The 23,280-nt window shown below is 39.2% G+C and overlaps 4 protein-coding genes across 6 annotated transcripts; all 4 read left to right on the forward strand.

Annotated features, from left to right (window-relative positions):
• rnmt (RNA (guanine-7-) methyltransferase) lies at positions 1-4,614 on the forward strand. The gene is made up of 11 exons (XM_017429625.3): positions 1-141; positions 1,017-1,163; positions 1,281-1,410; positions 1,600-1,725; positions 2,280-2,395; positions 2,544-2,725; positions 2,894-3,058; positions 3,177-3,294; positions 3,841-3,942; positions 4,029-4,062; positions 4,197-4,614. Exons 2-11 carry the CDS (start codon positions 1,026-1,028, stop codon positions 4,232-4,234), a joined length of 1,149 nt encoding a protein of 382 aa, XP_017285114.1. The 5' UTR covers positions 1-141; positions 1,017-1,025; the 3' UTR covers positions 4,235-4,614.
• Positions 4,615-8,634: 4,020 nt separating this feature from the next.
• On the forward strand, positions 8,635-13,063 carry abrab (actin binding Rho activating protein b). 3 transcript variants are annotated; one of them, XR_005233142.1, is made up of 3 exons: positions 8,635-9,487; positions 10,592-11,974; positions 12,851-13,063. XR_005233142.1 is itself a non-coding variant. In XM_017429696.3 (2 exons), the coding sequence occupies exons 1-2, from the start codon at positions 8,781-8,783 to the stop codon at positions 11,073-11,075; spliced, it is 1,191 nt and encodes a 396-aa protein (XP_017285185.2). In that variant the 5' UTR covers positions 8,635-8,780; the 3' UTR covers positions 11,076-12,838. The 3 variants fall into 3 exon arrangements, 1 of the variants encoding a protein (XP_017285185.2); XR_005233143.1 differs by having other exon boundaries at positions 12,935-13,063; XM_017429696.3 differs by lacking the exon at positions 12,851-13,063 and having other exon boundaries at positions 10,592-12,838.
• An 82-nt stretch (positions 13,064-13,145) lies between these two features.
• Positions 13,146-13,916, forward strand: LOC108243937 (zymogen granule membrane protein 16). The gene is made up of 3 exons (XM_025008926.2): positions 13,146-13,206; positions 13,376-13,499; positions 13,592-13,916. Exons 1-3 carry the CDS (start codon positions 13,146-13,148, stop codon positions 13,914-13,916), a joined length of 510 nt encoding a protein of 169 aa, XP_024864694.1.
• A 3,167-nt stretch (positions 13,917-17,083) lies between these two features.
• On the forward strand, positions 17,084-18,938 carry LOC108243936 (zymogen granule membrane protein 16). Its single transcript, XM_017429700.3, has 5 exons — positions 17,084-17,197; positions 17,292-17,320; positions 17,413-17,465; positions 17,646-17,769; positions 18,404-18,938. The coding sequence occupies exons 3-5, from the start codon at positions 17,414-17,416 to the stop codon at positions 18,738-18,740; spliced, it is 513 nt and encodes a 170-aa protein (XP_017285189.1). The 5' UTR covers positions 17,084-17,197; positions 17,292-17,320; position 17,413; the 3' UTR covers positions 18,741-18,938.
• Positions 18,939-23,280: the final 4,342 nt, after the last annotated feature.

Raw genomic sequence — 23,280 nt, forward strand, 5'->3', positions numbered from 1 at the left:
CTGGTTTGTTTCATATTTTTATTTTATTTTTATTAGTTATTCACGCTCACATCGCCAGCGTGTGTGTCGCATAGATTTGACGTCACACACACGGAAATTACGCAGAACGTATGCGCGTTGTCCGCAGACCATTGTGAGGAGGTAGTTGTCTTCTTTTTTTAAAGAAATACTTTGAGTCTGTGTGTTTCACCTCAACAAATAGTTGACCTGTTTTTTCGCTGTTGTCTGACAGTTTATTTCCAGGCAGTGTTCCCGGTTTATTTCCGGCAGATAATGCTAATATTTTATGAGACATACGTACCATGCTAACCGCTTGTCGCTGTTGTTATTAGCGGTTTTACCAAATTGAATTAAACCTAAGAGTAGGTTTGCGTCTCCTGATACCTTATCGAAAGGTCAGCTCTACTTTTACCGAAAACTACTGATTATAAACCAGTCTATCCGGCTGAACTGGTGCATCTAAGCCTAAAAAGAAAACAAAACTCCAATGTCGTGAAGGCCATTTTAGTTATCTTAATCTACACAGAAAAGCCGATTCTGGCTGTGCTGTTTGACAAAAGGTATTGAGAGAGTTTGACCACTATGCTTCTATAGTTTTACTGAACTGGAAACAGAAAAACACATTTCAGAAAGTGGGTTTAATTTATAGTGAAATACCATGGAGTCCGACCTAACTTGCAGGCTTTCAAAATTACTTTCTTTTTAACTCATATTACGTACCTGAACTTATATACCCTATTTATTTATCCACGTATACACATGTCTGAAACATTGCATGACTTCAGGTTTAGGCTTGGTTTTTGTCAGGCCTTGATCTTTGCAAGAGTTGTTAACGCGTAGCAGCGTTTTGCAGACAGCTATGGAACTTGGTGCCACAGGAAATCATTCTTTTAGCCGACCTGGTCTGGCTGGATTGTCCAGAGTTCACAAGTTTTAAAAAATTATGATTATTTGAACAAAACTGTTTTGTTTCCAGTCAAACTGATTCTCCTCTGTCCTCCGTTGAATCGCTCCAGACAGAAACAATGGAGCAGGAAGGAGAGAAACAGGAAGGAGCAGAAGGAGCAACTCCTTCAGAAGGAGAACAAGAGCCGAATCAGAAGTCAGGGAGGAAAAGGAGACTTGATGATGAAGAGGAGGAAACATCACCCACTAAGAAGCTGGTAGAGTTGTTTATTATCATTTCATTAAAAAGATGTCTGTCTATGTGGCTCAGGAGACCTGTTGCTGTGGCTTTAACACATTCAGAGGAAAATCTTGACACGTTATTGATCCCTCAGGTGACTGATCACGGTGTCAAGGTGGCAAGTCACTACAACAAGCTGCAGGAAGTCGGTCTGGAGGTTCGAAGCCAGAGCAGGATCTTCTTCATGAGGAACTTTAACAACTGGATGAAAAGCGTTCTGATTGGTAACTAATCAATGTCTGCTAATCCAGCAATCACAACTCTCCAGTTTCCATCAGATATGATCAGTTTTGTCAGAAGTTTCCCAGCTTTCTGTGATGACAGTGACCCATTTCTTTATTTTGAACTCATTTTGGGAACTGAGTCCCTTTGTTGAGTTGAGTTGACTGCACATTCAAATCACTGAATTACAGGTGAGATCCTGGAGCAGGTACGAGACGCAGGTACCAGAAATGTTTCTGTGTTGGACCTCGGCTGTGGGAAAGGAGGAGATCTGCTGAAGTGGAGAAGAGGAGGAATCAGTCACCTCGTCTGTACAGGTGATCAGGTTTTCCAGACTGGTCCTCAGGTGTTATTTTCTGTATTTTCTCCCAGTTTGAGGTCAGCACAAGTCTAATTCTTTTCCAGATGAGGATGTCTCTTTGGGTTAGACTCAGGAAATGCTCATTAGTGTGTCACTTAGAGAAAAATGTGTATGTTTGAGTGAATGGATGAATAAAAGAACATTGTGAAGTGCTTCTTTGATAAAGTTTAATGGTCAGTGTGGCCTATTTATCACTCATTCAGAGCTTTCTCTCCTAATTACCAGTAACCTGAAAGTAAAATATAAAAAGTAACTGTACTTTTTAATTTAATTTTTAATTTTTTTTTATGACTTTTTGCTACTCATTTGGGCCAGTAAGTCTTTACAGTTGAAAATATTAATTTAATGTTTCTAAGCAGAAGCAAACTTACGGTTAGGCAAAGGGAAGCTGTTGCTGCTTGAAATAACAGAATAAAAGCACTCCGTCGCAGGACGTATGGCAAGCAGATTTATCATATAATAGTAGGATCTGTGCCTAAATCCGCCTCTGTATCCATGCTGTGTTTTCAGATATAGCAGGAGTGTCGGTGGAGCAGTGCCAGAGTCGTTATGAAGACATGAAACGGAGAAGTCACGTTAACGAGAAAATCTTCAGCGCTCAGTTTATCACTGCAGACAGTTCGAAGGTAGATCACTTCATTAGTCCAGACAGCAATTCTTACAATTTTCTTGCCTGTCGTTAGATGTAGTTTAACAGAATTGTTATAGAAACTGAGGCACTGTAATGTCACAGAAGAGTAATTTATTTTCTCTCTCGTCGACCTGTTGATGCAGGAGGTTTTGTCAGAGAAGCTGGACGACCCTGAGATGATGTTCAACATCTGCAGCTGTCAGTTTGTGTATCATTACTCGTTTGAGAGCGAGCAGAAGGCAGACATGATGCTGAGGAATGCCTGCGAGCGTTTGAAACCCGGAGGGTTTTTTATCGGAACAACACCAGACGCCTATCAGCTTATGTAAGAACAAAGACTCCTGCGAGAGCTAAAACTTGCTTTTTCTTTAAACTACTTAAAAAAACAACGACAACAGCGAGAAATTAAATACTTGATGATTCTGTAGAAAACTTAATTTAAACGATAGAAGTTTTGAGATGACCTATTTGTTTTTCTCCTCTTGTTTTTTAGTAAACGTCTGGAGGCGTCAGACTCTCTGTCATTTGGTAATGAAGTCTTTAAAGTTTCCTTCCAGTCCAAAGGTCCCTATCCTCTGTTCGGATGTCAGTATCACTTCAGCCTCGAGGGCGTAGTTGATGTTCCCGAGTTTCTTGTCTACTTCCCCCTTTTTGAACAGTAAGATTTGGCTAAAATTATCAACTCATTGACATTTAATATCAGAAATATTTCTGTAAGGAAGCAAAAAGACGTGAACTCTTCTGTTAAACTTGCTGTGTGTGTGTTTCTGCGACAGCATGGCGAAGCGTTACAACATGCGCCTGGTACTGAAGCAGAGGTTCTCTGAGTTCTTCGAGGAAAAAGTAAAAAAGGAGCATCACCGCAGCCTGATGATGAAGATGGCAGCTCTGGAGGTAAAACTGGGCGCCTTTAACCAGTTACAAATATTGATTCTGTACCAAAAAAATCAGATTTCTAGTCCCAAACAGTAATTAGTGATGCTGATGCTTTACAAATAAAAGTGAAAGCTTAATTAGCTAGTTAAATTCAGCAGATGTTGATTAGAGACATATCTGCTGGTTCATGTTCTCATTTTAAGCAAGTTGGTCTTTTTCTTTCTATTTTTGCACATTTTAGTTACTAAAGTTTCCCTTTGTCCCCTCCAGACAAACTCCTAGCTGCAGAATGCATAAATACATCTAAATAAATGTATTCTGATGACCTTTGAGAGTAGGTTTTATGGAGATCATCTTGCATCTTTCCAGCATATTCAGTTTAAACAAGCTTCCCTTTCACATTGAGTTACACTGTGCTTCATTCTGCAATCATCATTTTCCAACATTGTGTGCTTTTTACCTTCTAGAAAGATAAAGTTGTGGATTCAGGATATTGGGCAGTGTCTGTAGGTGAATAGTCATGTGTTTTTTTGTCATTATGTGATGAATTGTTTGTGTTTTCAGCCGTTTCCCTGTGGGGACGGGAGCCGACAGGCTACAGAAAGTGCAGGAGAGTACTCCCATGCTAAAGAGCACTGTGGCAGAGCCGGAGTGAGAGCACCAGTGGTGAGGCGGCCGTCGAGCTCGGATGGTGTGTGTTCTTGTGTCGTCGGTCCTGTTTGGGGTTTAAGATGTTTTCTGTTTGTGTGCAGGGAACCCTGAGCAGATCCGAGTGGGAGGCAGCCAGTAAGTTTCTCTTCATTTTAAACAATCGGGAAATGTTGTGTGATTGTTTCAGAGCAGCCCTCAGATAAACAGAACTGCTGCGGATGGATAAAGACTGGATTAACCCGTTCTCCTGTCTTCTCTCTTCTGCTCAGGTATCTACTTGGTGTTTGTCTTTCAGAAAATGTCCTGATGCTTGAAATGAAACCCCTCTCGAAGCTTACCTCGCCCTTTTCCTCAGTTTGTGTTTGTACAGTTTTTCAGTTGTATTTTTAGCTACATTTTGATAAACTATGACTGTATAAGCTTGTTAGAACTTATTTTATTTGTACCTTAAGTTCAAGTTTTGTTTTTTTGTTTTTTTTTTCATCTGTGTTTGTTAAAATATTATGAAAGGTGAGATTTATAGAACGAATCAAGTTTTCAGGGTCGTGTAGGTTTATAAACTGGTCTCATACGGGTTGTTTGAGAGTGTGGCAGATTTTTTGGGCTTTATCTGTTGTGCTGTGTCTAAAAAACAAGAAAAAACCTAAAGATCCCACCCATAAAACATGAAATAAAGTCATAACGGTCTTCCTGTGCGTGGATTTACTTTTGTTTGTTATTGGCTGAAAATCAACCTTTTGTTTGGTTCATCAAGTTTTATGTTGTAGGTTTAAATAAAAGGACTTTAGAATTAAAAACAAAACAAAAAAACAATACTTATAAATGACAGGGTTGCCACTTTTGTTTTTAGCTTTAAGTGGTTTTATGTTTCATGGTTAAATGTGTATAATTAAAAATAATCCTCTGGTTTTCATCAGGTTTTAAATTTAAAAAATGTAAAAAAAAACATTCCACATGTTACATCACACAATGTTATTTATTCAGCAGATAAAATAGGCCGAACTGTTGAAAACGATGTGAGATTTGGTCGTTGTTTGGGTTATTAAACACTTTCTTTCCCATTTTTCAGGTTTTAAATTAGCTTCTGCTTCAAACGTCAGATGACCTCATGTGTGACTCTAAAATAACTTTATTTTAAGAGGATTTTATGACTAACTCACTGAGTGTAAGGATCTATAAGCTCAGATCATCATTCCTCCACCACCGTGCTTTATAGTTTGAGGGGGATGTTAATATCTCCACTTCTCTGTCCAAAGTCTTAAATAAACGCTGTTAAGAGAAGAGAATCGCTCTTGGCAATATTTTAGTTTTTATTGTGAGTGTCGTATTATTAACCATCAGGGTGTTGTTGGAACTTTAACTACAGAGCGGTTTGGCAGCTGTCCTGGAAGTTTTTCTCATGAATCATCTTCTCACTGTCATGCGATGGACTCCGGCTGGTTTAGAAAGTCTTTTTTTTTTTTTCCAGGTTGGCCTCAGTTGTCTCTTCGTCTTCGCTGGTGTCTTTCATGCTTGGCATCTTGTCAACACGGTTGAATTCCTCAGGCGAACTGTCAAAACTTTTTTTCTCTTGGTTGCTTTAATGTTTGTCTTCCAGCGATGACATAACTTGAAATGATGACTTAAAATCAGCCGGCAGCTGAAGTGTCGGTCAGCAGAAATCTGAGTCTGACGTCGAGCAGGAATCAGATCTGTTTAACGCAGGAGGACTCTGAGAGGAAATCCACTGAAACAGTGATAGTCCTAATCTTTTGAAGGGGCGATCTGTGTTAAGGTTATGAACAATTAATATCTTACATGTTGTAGATGGACTGACAAGCTATCGGCTAGTCCGAGAGGGACCAAGACTTGTTGCCCGATTCATGGAAGAACCTGCATTTAGCTGCTGCTTCACTATTATTTTAAATAAATCTTTGCAACTTTCTTAGCTGGGACTTTAATTGTTTGAAAAATACTTTTGTGGTTTTAATTATTTTAGCTTCCATTCTATTGTTATTCTAAAAATGATTTATATTGTTTGTATTTTTGTTGATTTTTCCCGTGGTTGCTGCTGCTCGTCTTGACTTGATTAAGGAAACGAACCTCCCCCAGTCTGTCAGGTTACATAAATAATTATGTAACACAAAAAATTAGGAAAGGCTTTAAAAATGAGTGCTGGTGTAGATTCTCAGTCATCCAGGCCATGGTAAATTAAAAAAAAGTTAAAAAACAAAAACAACTGGACTTCTATTCTGTAGCTGAAGACGTTTCGCTTCTCATCCGAGGAGCTTTCTCAATTCAGAAATAGAGAGTGTGGAGTTGAGCTTTAAGCTCAACTCCACACTCTCTATTTCTGAATTAAAAATGAGTGTTTTCATGCATCATTTGGTGGAGATTGGAGTTGTTTTAGGATGGCAGCAGTCCCCTTTGGTCTCTGACTTGCCTTTATCTCAGTTTGGTCAGAATTATATATTTTTTTCCTAATTGAGGACATCCAAAGATCTATCTACAACAGGTAAGGTGTTAATTGGTAATAACACATTTTGAAAAGTCCCTGTTTTGTGGCTTTAAATACTGAATTTGACCAAAAAATAATAATTAATTCACTTTTCTGAGTATTACTGTTGTAATATTAATTTTTATTTCCTTTTGTTTGCTGTCAGGCTCCCTGCCAGACTGATCAGTTTGTTTCTATCTTTAGTCTGATTGAAGACAAGGAAGCTGTTATCTAATATTTACCTGAAGCTGCATCACGCCATCAGGAATGTTTTCTTTCATACCAGAAAAAAACTCCAGATCACTTCTTGTGCGTCGTGTTTGTGTTCAGACAGTAAGGAAATACGTCTTCACTTTCCCAGCGGAAAGTTTTTACTTTCTTAACATTTACACTCAGTTTGCTTGTCTCCTCTTTATACCACAAATCAGAACAATTACCCTTTTATTTGTATTTTGCACCCTGAAAGCTTCATGAGGCCGTGGGTCCAGGTGGAGGAGCAGCCTGATCAGGAAAAGTCGACCCGAGGAGGTTTCTGGGCCAACATTGGCTCAGTCACATTTACTCTCTGTGACAGACTCCCAGCAGCTGCCGGTTACTTTCAGGAGCCAGCTTCTATTTATAAACACACTCTGTCTGTAAACACTGATACGTAAAATTATATAACATCACAGCTCAGATCAAAACTGCACTCTGCTGCTCAAACTATAAATATGTCAAATATAACTTCATAAGGTCTGTTTAATGTCATTTATTGTATTTTCAAATGAAGATTTAAACAAAGCAGAGGACAAAACTATGAAATAAAACTTTATTATGGATTATACAGCTGGATTAAACACGATGACAGAGAAACTAAAATAAAAATCAGTCAAAAATGCAGCTTTATTGTTTCTGGGTGTGTATGTTTCTATTTCTATTACTCTTAAAGCCTTTCTTTAAAACATCATTTAACACAAACTGTGTAATGTTTGCAGAAAGCAGCTTATTGTGGTTTAAGAAAAAGGTCTTTATGGGTCATAACTAAGCATATTTACCTGAGTAATTTCATTTTTTATGCCATTATTTTAGTTTTTACTTCACACATACATTATTTATTTAAATTCTTTATGAAAAAAAGAGTTTTTACTGTACAAAAAGTATTTTATCTAACAAATATGATTTGTCTTTTTGATTAAAATGTTTGACAATATTTGAAAATTAAATGAAGCAGAATAAAGAAGGAGACGATCAGCTGTAAGGTTGTTTTAACGTCAGACAACGTGACACGTTTGAGTTTAACCTCATTTTACAGAAGAAAAGGTGAAATACTTTCTTCTTTTAAATCCTGGCAGCTTGTTTCTTTAGTTGAAAGCTCTGAAAGCCTCGAAGTATTGGGAGTAACTGGGCTGAACTGTTTATTGGCAAGAAAAAAATAATTTTTTACATCTTGATCATTTAAATTTGAGTTGTTTTTTTATTTTGAAGTTTATGTTTATAGACAGAGTCATTCCTTATTTATTCATACTTTGCTTCCAAAAAGCTAAACTTTCTTGTTTTTATTTTTTTATCTTAATAAATAGTAGACTTTCTGAATGTTTTTTTAACTCTTTGTTTTGGACTTAGGCTGATTTCTGTACAGTACCTGCTCAGATTTAGATCAATTGTTTTTTATTTGTTTAACCTGCTTAATTAAAGAAAATTAATCAGCTGAAAACTTATCATCCAGTCGATGATCGGCTGAAAGATGAAGCTTTTAGGTTCCTGTTTTGGGTTTTTGATGGATCATTTTTGTTTCCTCAAAGACACGACTTTCAGATACTGTCCATCTTCTGGAGGGATTCTTTAAGGTCTGACATTTCTTCTTTTGTCCTCCATTTTTTCACTTTCCTTCACACTGAACAGTATGCTGTAATGGTCAAAGACTGGACTTAATGTGAGTAAAAAAAACAACAAACAAAACAGTCAAAGTCCAAAGAAAAACTCTGAAAGATCTTCAGAAAGAACCACTTTAAAAGATTGCAAGAACACTTGGCTCCATGGCAGCAAAGTATAAAGGAATTAAAGGTGGATTAAAAAGTTTTGATGGCCTTTATTCATTTAGCTCAGCCTCTCTGTTCACAGCTGATTACAAGCTCTGCAAATCTGTGATGAAACGTGAGCGTGCCGGGGTCATCGATGTCAGGGAAAGATGATCGGCTCCACAGCCCGGGATGACTGGAATACTTTCCACCGTCCTGTTAGGGTTTCCGCTCGTTATGTTCGAGCTGCAACTGCAAGTGTGAGGTTAGAAAAACAAAAAAGGCTCCTGAAAACTACAACAGAAGCAAAAGAGATCTGTTTTTTTTTTTATTTCCACAGGATTAGTTTAGGCTTATCTGAGATCTCACTGCAGGTGATTATGTCTGGGAAAGCCTCGGAAAGGAACAGGAACGTTAGGAAGCTCCGGGCCGTGAACATGGTGTGCAGCCTGACGAGCAGCTGGCAGCAGTGGGTGACAGAGAACGAGAAGAAACAGGCCAGCGAGCCCAGCGGCTGGGCTCCTGACTCATTGGGAGGGGAAAAAGAGGAACCAAGAAAGAAATGGACCCCTAAAAAGTCCCTTCCTGTTCACACCCAAGCAGCTGCTGAAAGTCCCACAGAGGCAACATCTCAAGGAGCTTCCATCAGCGAGGAGGTCACGACCCCAGACAAGCCTCTGCTGTCGTCTCGCATCAAAACAAAGCAGGTGGTGAAGACGGTGACCAGCAGCGTTCAGGAGAAAAGTGCAGGGATCGGCCTCCTGACTGAGAAGATGAAGAAGGAATCCCTTCCATCAGGCGAGGAGATCGACAGGCTGCTGAAGAAGAAGAGCTCCCCCACGCGGCGCAGGAAGTGCTCCAACATGGTGTCCTCTCTGACCAAAAGCTGGAAGCAGATGGAGAAGGAGAGGAAGCTTGCCGAAGAGGGAGGAGGAGGAGGAGATGGAGATGGGACAGAAAAGGGAGAAGAGAAGATGAGACTGGACAAAGAGGAGGTTCGGAAACAGGAAACAAGCGTTTCAAAATCAGAGGAGGAAGACGACTCTGAGGAAGAGTCAGTGAGGATAAAAAGACCCCAAGTCTCACTGTGAGTATTTTCACTATTTTCATTTAGGACACATGAAAGTGTTTGTTTCTTCATTGTGCTGATTTGGTGTTAAAGAGACTTTGAAGAGATTTATTACTGTTAGATGTAGAAACAATTCGGAAAAAGTTGAGTCGTTGCATAAAATGTAAATAAAAACAGATGCAATGATCTGCAAATCACCATATTCCCCCTCAACATTTGATATGTGTGTTATGTTTGATTGTGAATAAAATGTGGGTTTATGAGATTTGGGTTGTAGAACAATAGTTGTTTTTGAGTAAACAGCATGGGCAGAAACCCAGGAACTTTTCCACCAGCAAGAAAGAATTTTAACCACAAAAAACTTCAATACTTATTTTTTTTCCACGACAGCCTAATAAATTCAGCCACATAAAAATGTCAAAGGTCATGAATTCAGTTCAGGCTTTCTCTGCAGCTCGTGTTCACGTCAGCAGAAATAAAAATGAAGCTGCAACTCAACTCAGCACACGCTGACACTCCGCATTAATTTTTCCAGAATATTTGCAGTCTCTGTGATACACTGGAGCCCTCGCTGATCATCCAGATGTTGGCAAAAAAACAAACAAACAGGAAAGTCAGCAAAAAGTCAGGTGCAAATATTGTAAAACTTCTTTTATTGCACAGAGTCCCCCTGGGAACACGGTGTATGTTGGGCCAGATGCAAAACAAAATCTTAGGTCCTGTGAAACAGAATTATCTGAGGGCGCAGCTCTTTGAACATTTCTGAAAAGTTTAAATTTCTTGAAAGGGCAGCAGTTTCCTGTCATGCTCAAATGGAAGAACTATGATTAAACTTTCCAGCTCAGGCTCTGCGGCTAAATTAAGCAAAAAGGCATCAGTTCAACATGGATGAGACGTTTCTTTGCACAGATGGGAGAACCTTCCAGCCTGGCTGCTGCAAAACTCTGCATTTTCAAACTATAGCACCTGAAAAACATGGAGCAGATTAAATAGACTCAACTTTAACTTGCAAGTTAAATCAAGTAAAACAAGTTCCTTGAGTTAAATGTTTGTAACATACCTAAGTTTTGTTTCGTGTTATTATCTGTAACTAACTGTAATTCAATCTGATGTGTCCCTTAGGTACAAAAAAGAAGCCGAAGATGCCAACAAGATCAACGCCCTTTCCAAGAAGCACAGCGCCGTGGGAAACCTCAAGAGCCGCTGGCAGAACTGGGCCGTGGAGCACACAGTGAACCAGAAACTGAACCCCTTCAGTGAATACTTCGACCACGACTACTCCATGTCCCTCCGCCTCCAGAAAGGCCAGGAGGGCTACGGACGCCCCAAGGAGGGGACCAAGACGGCCGAAAGGGCCAAGCGGGCCGAGCAACACATCCACCGTGAGATAGACGACATGTGCTACGTGATCAGGACTATGGCTGACCCGGACCCCGATGGGAAGACCCGTGTCACGTTCGGACAGCTTTTTGACAGATACGTTCGAATCTCCGATAAGGTGGTGGGGATTCTGATGAGAGCCAGGAAGCACGGGAAGTTGGCATTTGAAGGGGAGATGCTGTGGCAAGGCCAGGACGATGGAGTGATTATTACTCTGCTGGTGTGAAGTTAACACTGAACCAGGAAACCTGCTGACGGGAGCTGAGACGGTCCACTGTTGGCTGGTGAAACAGCAGGAGGAAGCTGGATTACACAAAGAACGATTGCTGCTATTTTTTAGATGATACTTGAAGATTTTATTTTTCTGTCTGTGTTGTGAGATTTTAAGGATGGCATTACTTCCCCATCCCAGACCCCCCACCCAACACACACACACACACACACTTTTAAAAAGTTTGATTTGCTCCTGCTGAAATCAGCCTATTAAAGTGAAACGTACTCATTACAAAGTATGACATAAAACATTAACAAGATTACCCTGAACTACATCAAACAGTGCCGTTTGAAAGAGTTTACTCCAGCAGTTTTTCAGATATATTGATATGCAGTTCTGAAATGCGGGCCACACTTAATGTAAACAAAACACCTGGCTGAATCTGATGAAAACCACGTGGAAGACTGATCCGCGTTAAGCTGGCAGTCTCTGCAGGTCAGGGGCTGCTGTCCTGCATGTTTTAGATGTGTTCTTGCTTTAAAACACCTGCTTTAAATGGTTGACTTGTTGCCGTGCTCCTGGAGAACCTGATGATTTGGTGAAGAGGTAATTAAACCATTTGAATCAGGTGTGTTGGAGCAGAAAACCTAAAACTCCCAGGACAGCGGCCCTCGAGGCCTGGAGTTTGACACCCCTGCTGTAGGTAAACAAATACGCTGGAATCGATCCAGCACAGAATCTCAGAGAAGACGTTTAGGTGGAGATATAAGAGGGAATTTGCTGCTAAACGTGAAATAAAAAAGAACAATGACGTAAGGAAACTCTCACAAATAAATATCGGGGATCAAGCCTAAAAAGACAGAGCTCAGGATTCAAACACTTGCAGCTTTAGCAAAACTTCTGCTGGACCTGTAAGTTTTATCGTTTGACCTTTTTTCAGTCACTTTGGCTGTTTCTGTAGGTAAACTCATTGTAGATGGCATCCAGTCACAGATTTTGCTCACAAACTTTTAATTTATGGATACATTAACCATTGATATGAGAAAAATATTGTGTGGATGAAGTTTCTTACTGTATGAATTTTCTATCCAGTCTTAATGCCTTTAAATGTATATAATGAGGCCAATGTCAAATTTAACCTATTAAAAACATTTTTTTATTGTAGGGTTTCAGTTTTATTAAAGAGTTTAATGATTATTTACGCTAGTTGTCCTCACATTATGTCCTGAGTTTACAGTATTTTGCAGCTTGTTTTCAATTTCCCACCAACCAAATGTTTATTCTGCTTTCTTTGATTCTCCAAAAAATAACAATTGAAATAAATTCATGAGGAATTAAGAAGCTTAATTGCAACGGTCCCTATTTAACTTGTCTGTCTTTCCAAATTACAGCTCAGTGTTTCTAAATCTAGTCTCTGTCACGAACACAAAGCTTTTGAGAGACGTGTGTCATGTAAGATAACATGTCGATTTACAAGAAAGTCCCAGAAGCTGCAGTGCCTGTTGGACATGCCACAGCTGAGCAGCAGCTCAGACAAGAGCTTTTACCTCATGAGTCACTGCATTTGTTTCTTGACGAGATAAAAATGGTCTCATTTACTGTAACTTCCCCCCCAAAAAAATCCCCACAAAGTCAAATCAGCAAACTCTGCACGTTTAAAGGGTTTTATGGAGCTTCAAGTCAGAAATGGAGCAATAGTTTTCTACTTTAAAAGAAGAAATTGAGATTCTATATAAAGACTCACCTGTAGAGCCATCATGACACCACAGATTTTTTTATACTTCCAGTTACTGGCATGTTGGTTTTGACAGAGAAATCCAGTCAGCCACACCTGAACAGGAATCCTTCCCTCTTTGTTGGAATTTTAATAGCTAATGGACCAATGGAAAGTTTAAACGCAGCTTGCGCTGTATTATAAAAAGAGCAGGTGAACATGTGTGTGTGACATACGGCGAACACACAGCTGTACACTCAGACCGAGGAGCGTAAACTGCCACTCCGACAGGTAACAACAAATCATTTATCTTTCAGTTGCATTAGTCCTCAGAATAAAATAATTATATCTTTCTTTCTTCTCACAGGATGCTTTTCGTTGCCGTCTTTGCTCTCCTTGCAGCAGCTGTTGCTTCTGACCCAGTTGAAAGTAAGCGTTGATGTGATTCACTTTATGATGAAATGGTCAAAGTTGTGTTGAAAAAAAAAAAGGTTGCAGATCATAGGAACTGTTCAAAAAGTAGAACCGATGTGCTTCATGTATCAGATCAGCTGGTGCTTCCTGACTTGTGATGTGTTTGCATGTTTTCTCCTTGCAGACCAGCCGTACTACTCGTTCTCCCCACAGGTGGGGTCAGGAACTGGCACCACGTACACCATCACCGGGGAGGGAAGGATCACCGCTGTCAGAGTGTGGGAATCCTATTCTAGCCAGATCAGGGGGTAAATATAGAATATTTGATGAAATATCTTACCACTGTTGGTCATTTTATGTGCTCAGAATGAATCGTCTTTTTTTCTTTTTTGTCCATCAGGATCCAGTTCCGTTACAACTACATCTGGTCTCCCGTCGCCGGTAACGCCTACAGCAACCCCACCGAGATCGAGCTGTATGAGGGAGAATACATCGTCCAGGTTTCTGGGAAGTACGCCTCATATCTGCAGTCTGTGGTGTTCACCACCAGCATGGGCCGCTCGTTGTACGCGGGCCAGCCCTCGGGCAATTCCTTCAACATGTACCCCGATAACCCCAAGGCCGAGCTGGTCATCATCAGCGGGCGGTTCAGTGGAGGCATCCGCTCCCTGGGAGCCCACTGGGCCGTTATTGACCCGTCCTTCAACAGCACCGCTACAGATTAAACCTCAAAACCTGTTCTGATTGTTGATTCTTTTTGTGAGATGTTGTTTTACAACTCAGTAAAATGGGAAACGTACCAATCCTTTTAATGTCCTGAGCACTTTAAATAAAAATTTCAATAAAAAATGGATCTTGACACCTGCATGTACTTCACTTAAATCTGTTTGACTCGGTTTCTTGAATAAATGATTCTACAAAGCCTGAAAGTTGCCTCTGTATTATTTTTGTATTATTTTCTTTAACCAACCCATTGGATTTAAAAAATGGAACCAAAAGTAAAATTAGATTACGGCAGCATTTTAAAAACAAGTTCTGAGAAACCTACGTTTACCACTGTTTTACATCTGTTCTTTTATTTACACGATTTTAATAATTATAAAGTATTTATGCAGCTAAAAGTGAAAGCTCAGATCTCTTGAAGCAGGGTTCTGCAGAAAGGTTGTGAACATTTAATATCTACCTGTTGTAGATACCTTAGAGTTTAATTCTGAATGAACTGATGAGCTAACAGCTAGTCGGAGCAGAGCCAAAACCAAAATGAACTGCTGCCATTTTTGTCAGGATTTGTGTTTTTGTATTCAGTTTATTTGCTTTTCTTGTCTGCACGCTTCAGTTTGAATTTATTGTTTATTTTATCCAGTTATCTTTGTTAGTCTGTTCGTTGTGTCTTTGTTTCCTGTCAGTCACTTGTTTTCCTGCCGCGCCCATCTCCACCTGCTCCTCGTTCTCACTCACCTGTGCCCACTTCACCTGATTACCCTCTGTCTTTAAAACCTGGTCACCTCCTCCACTTACTCCCTGGTTCGTTGGTCTTTTTCCCTAATGTCTGGTTCTGCTCGTCTCCTGCCCATGTCTGTTCGGTTTTTGTATTTAGTTTTCTTCTTGCTGCCACGTCAGCGTTTTGTTTTTCTTTTCTTTTAAATAAATTAGTTTCTTTTTCATCACGAGTCTGCGCTCTGGGTTCGCCTCCTTCTCCACCCATCATGCCAATTTTATAAACAACTTCAGATTAAAAAATGTCTCGGCAGCTATTGCAAACAATATTTTATAAACTTTTACATTGCTTTCAATTTAACACCAACAGCGATTCGACGGCAGTGTATATGGTTATAAAATACTGTTTTTATAAAAATACTTTGAAACTAGAGTTGTGTTAAAACAGCAGTGTTTTAAACTAGCTGTTAACTCATCAATAAGATGACATTTCCTCACCTCACATCAAAATATCTGAAGTATTGCTTTAAGAGTCTCCTGTCCGATATGAGTTTTTGTGGTGCTGGAGGCAGGTCTGTACACACTCTTAGTTTATCTTACAAACACATTTCTTCATCGGTGAAACCCTCTCACATGGACCTTGCTGACGCACATCATCACAGATGATCACATCTTTTTACAAACCAAGCCCTAAAATGGTCACTTATCACCAACAAATCTAGAGATAAAAAATTGCACGTAAAAGTGTTAATTCTGCATTATATTTCATTTATGTTTCTGTTTATTAGTGTTTTTAGAAGTGGACATCAATTTGTAACTTCATTAATGTTTTCTAATTATATAACTACATAAAAGCATGTGATTAATTCCTTTGTGTCTTTTTATATCTCGTACAATCAGGAAGTTAAAAAACACGTCTTCCCATCTATCTCACTCCGATCAGGTGCTGTTTTCAATCTAAGATTAACTCTCTGACACGCTCATCAGTAAAACTGGATCATCTGCATTACATGTCATGAGAGCAAACTGTGAAGGATGAGGACGTGAGAAAACAAAGCCCTTATCAGTGTTATTAAATCTGACACAGATACCTCAATAAGTTGTTAATTTGTTAAATCAGTACTAAGACAGTTCTCTGCACACTCATGCTCAGACTGCAAGTTATTTCATTTTTCATCGTGACTTTTCTTTCTGAACATTTCTCGAACACAGTTGGGAAGCTAAAAAACTGGACGACATGTTCTAAAGTGTGAATACAAACGCGATTTTGCCAAGAATCACTTTGGTAAGTGAAAATGCTGCCGGCCGTCCAATCAGAAAACAACAAAACGTCCTCTGTCTTAGGAGGAACGCGCACTTGCAGCATTTTTGCAAAAGTTGTTATCTAGTTCAGTTTTCATACAGGTAATGAGCAATCTAATTTTTATTTTGGCTGTGTGGACTTTTCTTTTGCCCTGTGATGGACTTGCAATCTGTCCAGGACGTCCCCCGCGTCTCGCACAGTGACTGCTGGAGACAGACACCAGCTCCCTGTGACCTGGATGGATAGATGGATGGATGGACTTTTCTTTCCTCTTGGAATATCAGTACCATCAAAGCGATTCTAACCTGCAGGCATCTATTCTCTATCTGACTATAAGTTGGTTTTATTTGTAGGACAGCTATAATTAAAACATGTGATTTTGCTACGTAAAGTTTTTTTAGACTCCTCTTTCCAGAAGAGCCTTCTGGGGGAAGTACAGCTAATCAGAAGGCTACGTGCGTATCTGCAGAGAACTGAAAAGTTGCCCTTCCAGTTGTTGGACATGCCACAGCTGAGCCACTAACCCGGTGGGTTCCACTTCATTTAACGTCAGTCTGACACTCAGCAAGTTCTGGTGCATTTGTTTCCTGATGACATGAAACTGATTCCATTTACAATAACTTCACCTAAAGAATGAAGAGAGAATTTCCTCAACACGATGCAGCATCTTATCTATATGTTTATAGTATTTAAAGATCTTAAAGACAAAACGGAACTGTCTAAACTTAGAACAATGGTTTTCTGTTTTAGAGAATATGAAACATCTGTGACTTAACAAATGTAATTACTTGTAATTTTAATTTAGTTTCATTTGTTTCAGATTCACATATCATATCTAAAGTTAAGATCTCCCTTGAATTGAGGATTATCATGTTTATTTTTAAAGGGGAGGAAAATCCAACATATTTTTTTCATCAAAAAGCTTTAAACAGCAACAACAACAAAACTCAATATGTAATTTTTTTTTTTTCCTCGGTCCTTTAGACTCGTGATGAATGCATTACAGGGTTTGAGCTCACATAACCTTTGCTCATCAGTACTTCCTGATGCAGACAATGCTATCTTTTTAAAGGCAGGACATGTCAGAAACAATACACACTTACATTCCTTGCTCCTGTCAGCCAATCAGAAGCAGAATGGAAACTTGTACGGAAATTTTATGCACAGGTGGGACGAGGATAAAAGAAAGTGCTGCTCCTGCAGCTGCAGGAAGCCGAGCTGCACACAGATGCTGAAGACTTCCATCTGAACATCATTTTAAAACTTGTAAGTTTCTGAATATTTTGGTTATTTTATTCCTCAGGGGATGATTTGAAGTTTATTATTTATGCATTAAACTTACCGGTGAATTTTCCTGCAGGTGTTCTTTGGCTGCTCTCCATCTGACAGGTAAGGATTCATCATGTTTATCGCTTCAGCTTTTTATTGATCGCATTATATGAATGTTTGGGTGAACAAAGTCTTATCCATTTGTTTCACAGAATGAATTACATCGTCATCTTCGCTCTCCTCACAGCCTATGTCGTGGCTGACGGTGGGTGTAAAAAAAACAACAAACCTTTTAATCAAAATTGGATTTGTGTATTTTTATTGTAACTATTTTTTATGGTGTATAGTTCTTTATGGGTTCTTGGTGGATCTTTATTTTTCAGAATAACATTAGGACCTTGAGAATAACAGTCTAATTATTTGTTATTCTTTTTTGTCTTTGCAGATCACACTCATTACTCCTTCTCCCCGGCTGTGGGAGGTGGAGGTGGAAACTCGTTTAGTATCACCGGGGAAGGCAGGATCACAGCCATCCGAGTGTGGGAGATCTACAACAACTACATCTATGGGTGAATATTTGAAAATCTGCGTTAAACACACGGATCGAGTCAGTCTGCTTCTTTAAGTCCTTCAATAAAAATCTAAAATGACTTAAAGTCAAGGTTTTATTATTTTTATTTAAAAGATTTTCGGTTTATTTAGAGAAAGGCTTTATTTATGATTAGGTTATCACTTAGGTTGTAGACTCGTTATAAATTGTTAATAAGCATTTAAGGCTCTAGTTTACTTTATTTCTGCTGTGTGTCACATTCATTCATTTATGATAAATCTTTAAAGTTAAAAATACAGCTCATGAAGCTCAAACTACGTAGAAAGACAAATCTAACAGGTTGTAACTGGTTATTAAAGGTTTGCAAAGGTTTTACAGATTAAATAATAACAGGATTATTAACTATCAATAAACCCTTTGTAAAGATAGTCTTATTGTAAAATGTTACCAAGTTATTTTTGCCATTTTATTTTGTGGAGTAAGATTTGATGCTTTAAAAAAAAGGTGAAACTTATGACTTTAAATGTTGGATTTTTAACCAAACAGTGACATTTAGATTACCTGTCGTGAGTTAGTTCACAGGCAGTAGGAACTATGAAAACGAGCTGATTAACGCCTTGCTTCCTTCCTTCCTTCCTTCTTGTTTCCTTCAGCTTTCAGCTCCGCTATGAGGGCATCTGGTCTCCGACCGTCGGCTACATCACTGGTGAACCAAAAGAGCTGGAGCTATATGAAGATGAAAGAATCGTCCAGATTTCTGGGAAATATAACAACTACATTCAGTCACTGATATTTGTCACCAGCATGGGCCGCTCCCTGCACGTCGGCCAGCCCTCGGGCCATTCCTTCAACATGTATCCCACACACCGAGACGCCGAGCTGCGCTTCATCAGCGGCCGGGTCAACGGCGCACCCACCTCACTCCAGGCCCACTGGGCCATCTTCAACAGCGTCAGCAGCAGCAGCAGTGAGGAGAGTCATGAACATTAGTGAAGAACTGTGAATGTTGCAACTTTTATTTTTTAACCTGATTGTCTTTTTTTTTGATGAATCTTTTATTCTTGAAATCAAAATTTAATTAAAAATGTGGGTAATCTTGTTCATTCTTATTAAAATATCTAATTACAAACTTTTATATCAAGATTTTAAACCACCTGTGACAATAAAAACTACATTTTAAAACATGAATCTCCTGTTTTTTTGATTTTTTTAAAATCTAAAATGAATTCATCTACAGCATAGAGAAATTCAAGCTTTCACAAAATATAAAAAAAGTGTTTTACAATAAAGTAAACTAGCTGTGCTAAAGTGAAAATCCCAACCTGAACATGAAGTTACAGTACCTTTAAAAGTATTCACCCCCTTGGATGTTTTATGGTTTCAATGCTCACATAAATCAAACCTGGTTAATATAAAAAAAACAAACAAAAAAACAAACAAAACAAAACTTCTTCTGTGTCAAAGCAAAGTCAAATCTATACAGCATAATCATAATTTAATAAACATATCAGTGTAAAACTGAATAAACGCTTCAGTATTTAGTACAAACACAGGAGTCTGTGTGAAAAAGTCTCAGTTTTGCACATCTGAACACTGAAACTTTGCCCCATTCTTCTTTATAAAACTGCCTACAAACTGTCAGGTTTGTGTGGATCTCGCATGAACAACCCTTTTTAACTCAACCACTCTAAAACATTCATCTTGTTGCCTTTAAAAAGTTGGATGCTTTGTGTAATTGTCTTGCTGGAAAATAAATCTTCTCCCGAGCCGTAGTTCTTCTGCAGACACCATCAGATTGTCCTGCAGGGATCTTATACTGAATTATTTTTCCCTCCATCTTCACAAGCCTTCCAGGGCAGGCTGCCAAGAATCATCCCCATAGCATGATGCTCCCACCACCATGCTTTACAGTGAGGCATCTTGTCTGAAGGCCTTCAAGCTCCTTATTGGTCTCATCAGAACACAGAACTTTCTTCCGCATGCCGTCTGTCAAACTCTGGTCGAGATTTAATCTGAGTTTTCTTCAACAATGGCTCTCCCATGAAGCTCAGGCTGGTGAAGAACCTGGGCAAGTTTCTCTCCTCTCAGCTCACGGGTGTCTTGGTGGCCTCTCTCACAGTTCTCCTTTTTGGTCACTCAGTTTGAGGACTGTGTAGATTTACACACGTGCATTCCATCCATTTCTTGATGATGGATCTAACAGAACTCCTGGGGATGGAAATCCTTTAGTATCCATCCTCTGACTCGTACTTTTCAAAGACATTTTCTCTGAGTTACATTAGGGTGGAAACTTTAATTTTACCCGCTTGTCCTTTCCGGGTCAGGGGGAGATGGTGTCGCAGTCACTGTGCAGGAGGCGGGGGACACCCTGGACAGGTCTCCAGTCCATCACAGGGACAAATAGAGACAAACCATTAACACCCGCACCTGGGGACAGTTTAGAGATACCAATGACATCTGAACTCCACACAGAAAGGACGGGAGACGATCTTTTGACCTTCTGGCTGCGCCACCATGACGCCCTAGATTAAAACATGACTTTTCCAGTTCAACCAAGCATATCATAAATACATATAAAATGTTCTGATAAGATAAGGTTTTTACGGAAATGATCTTAGTTCAGTATCAGGGCAGAAACAAGCTGAAGTGACTGAACAGGTCTGTGTGCATTTTAAGAAAAGTGAGATAAAAACCTGGGAATTTAGACAGATTCAGGTCCAGCTGGACATAAAAAACAAAAACAAGCTGACATGTTCTGCATTTTTCTGAGAGCTGGAGATTAAATAAAACTATATAATGTAACGAATGTAAAGAAAGTAACAAGCGGCACGGTGGTGCAGTGGTCAGAGCTGACGCCTCACAGCCAATTGTTGGCTGATCGACCTGAAGACAGGCAGCAGCTCCCCGCGCCTCAGAAAGGAGGAAGAGGGTAAAAAGAAAATGGACAGATGGAAGTTTTGATCTAAAATAAGTTAAATTTTGAGACTCTCATGCAACAACTTATTGGAGCCACTCAGAAGAAACGAGAAACACTCAGAGCTCAAACCTTCACCGAGGTCACAGTGGGATTAAATAATATTAGGATTCCTTTTTAATAAAACCTTTTCTAAAATATAGTCACCATTTAAACAATGGCTATTATAGGTCTTTGTGCCAATGATGGCGTGGCTTCTTTTTTACTCAAAATAATTGTATTTTTAACATTTTGACGTAAAGCTCAAAACTTGGAAGCAAAACAAAAGAAAAATGTTCCTCTTCAATATATATAGTTTTTATTTTTGTCAAAGTGAACCTAATACATTGTTGTACTCTTAGTCATGATTGTTATTTTATTATTCTATTAAATTAACTATGTTGAGAAACATCCTTGTTGGTTTCTTTTCTTGGTATTTTCTGTTTCTGTTTGTTGTTTGGTGTTAACAGTATTAAAACTGGAATATTAAAGATCTGAAAAACAACGACATGAAACTGAAAAGACATTACTTTGAAAGTCAGTTCTAGGTGGCTGACACGTAAAGAATTAGTGTCAGAAAAAGTAAAGAGTTTAAAGTATAACAAATATGACTTTATTATGATCATAAAATAATAATAATAATAATAATAATAATAATAATAATAAATTTTATTTGTAACGCACCTTATATTTCAAAGAAATCTCAAAGTGCTACAGAGATTAAAAGAAAAATAATAATAAAAAATAAATAAATAAAAATAAATAAATAAATAAATAAATAAATAAATAAATAAATAAAAAATAATAATAATAATAGTAATAATAAAAATACAGAATAAATTGTAGGGCTTACAGTAGTACATCTTGCACCAAGTGATACCAAAACTAACAATTGAAACTAACAATTAAAACTAACAATTTAAAACAAAACTTACAGTTCTAAAAGGCCTGTTTAAAAAGGTGAGTCTTAAGACCTTTTTTAAAGGCCTCCACACCTTGTGGGGCTCTCAGGGACTCTGGAAGGGCATTCCAGAGTCGTGGAGCTACTGCCTGAAAAGCCCTATCCCCCATAGTGGCAAGTTTGGTCTTAGGTTGATGCAGGCAGTAAAAGGAGGTGGAGGAACGAAGCCTTCGAGAAGTAGCGTGCAATGAGAGGAGTTCACTAAGATAGGCAGGAGCAGCTCCATGGATGCATTGATAGGTGAGCAGACAGAGTTTGTAATGTATTCTATGTTTGATCGGTAGCCAATGAAGTGAATTAAGAACAGAAGTGATATGGTCGTATTTGCGCCTCCTCATCAGGACCCGGGCAGCACAGTTCTGAATGTGCTGGAGCTTTTGCAGGTTTTTACCAGAGGTCCCAAAGAGGAGGGCATTACAGTAGTCCAACCTTGATGAGATAAAGGCATGGATCAACCTCTCAGCATCCGGTTGGGAAAGGGAGGGGCGGAGTCTGGCGATGTTTTTAAGATGGAGGAAGGAGACTTTAGAAAGATGACGGATGTGGGAGTTGAAAGTGAGGTTAGAGTCAATCCTAACTCCAAGGTTTGTGACGGTGGTAGAAAAGGGAATATTAAGACCAAATATTGAGATACTACTGAGATTAGAGGACTGAGTTTGATGAGGGGTGCCAAGAAGGATGACATCCGTTTTATTACTGTTAAGTTGAAGAGAGTTGGCAGTCATCCATGCCTTTATCTCCTCTAAGCAAAGCTGAAGTGAAGACGGAAGAACTGTAGGAGAAGTGGAGTCCATTTTCATATACAGTTGTGTATCATCAGCATAGCAGTGAAAGGAGACCTTGTGTTTATTGATTATGTGACCTAGGGGGAGCATATAGATGGTGAAAAGGGTTGGCCCAAGGACTGACCCCTGTGGAACTCCACAAGTCACAGTATGAGTTGAAGATTTAGACTGACCCAAGGAAACATATTCAGTTCTATTGGTGAGATATGAATGAAACCATTTAAGTGCTGTACCCGAAAGTCCAATTTCTGACTGTAGCCTGTTGAGAAGGATGGTGTGATTCACTGTGTCGAAAGCAGCCGACAGGTCAAGGAGGAGGAGAAGAGATGGTGAGCCCTGGTCCGCAGTCATGAGAAGGTCGTTCATTACGCGAACCAGAGCTGTCTCTGTACTGTGAGCGGAACGGAAGCCAGACTGAAACTTTTCGTAGAAGTTATGGATGTGAAGATGTTGATGAAGTTGGGCTGCCACAACTTTTTCCAGAACTTTGGATATAAACGGTAAATTTGAAACAGGTCTGTAATGGGCAAGAATATTGGGGTCAAGTGAGGGTTTTTTCAGATAAGGGTGGATGACTGCAGTTTTAAGAGATGGGGGAACCTGACTGGCCCGCAAAGACTGATTAATAATGGTTGTGATTAATGGGCAAATGGCTGTAATATTAGACTTAAGTAATGCTGTGGGGAGAGGGTCTAGCACGCAGGTGGAAGTTTTCATGCTTTTTACGATCTTCTCCACGTCTGACTGGGTGACAACGGAGAAAGCTGAAAATGTGTTACTTTGCATGAGGAGAGTTATATCAACTTGAGATTCAGCTATTACAGGGAGAGC

Source organism: Kryptolebias marmoratus, linkage group LG5 (genome assembly GCF_001649575.2).
Source record: "Kryptolebias marmoratus isolate JLee-2015 linkage group LG5, ASM164957v2, whole genome shotgun sequence".
NCBI classification, from domain to species: domain Eukaryota; kingdom Metazoa; phylum Chordata; class Actinopteri; order Cyprinodontiformes; family Rivulidae; genus Kryptolebias; species Kryptolebias marmoratus.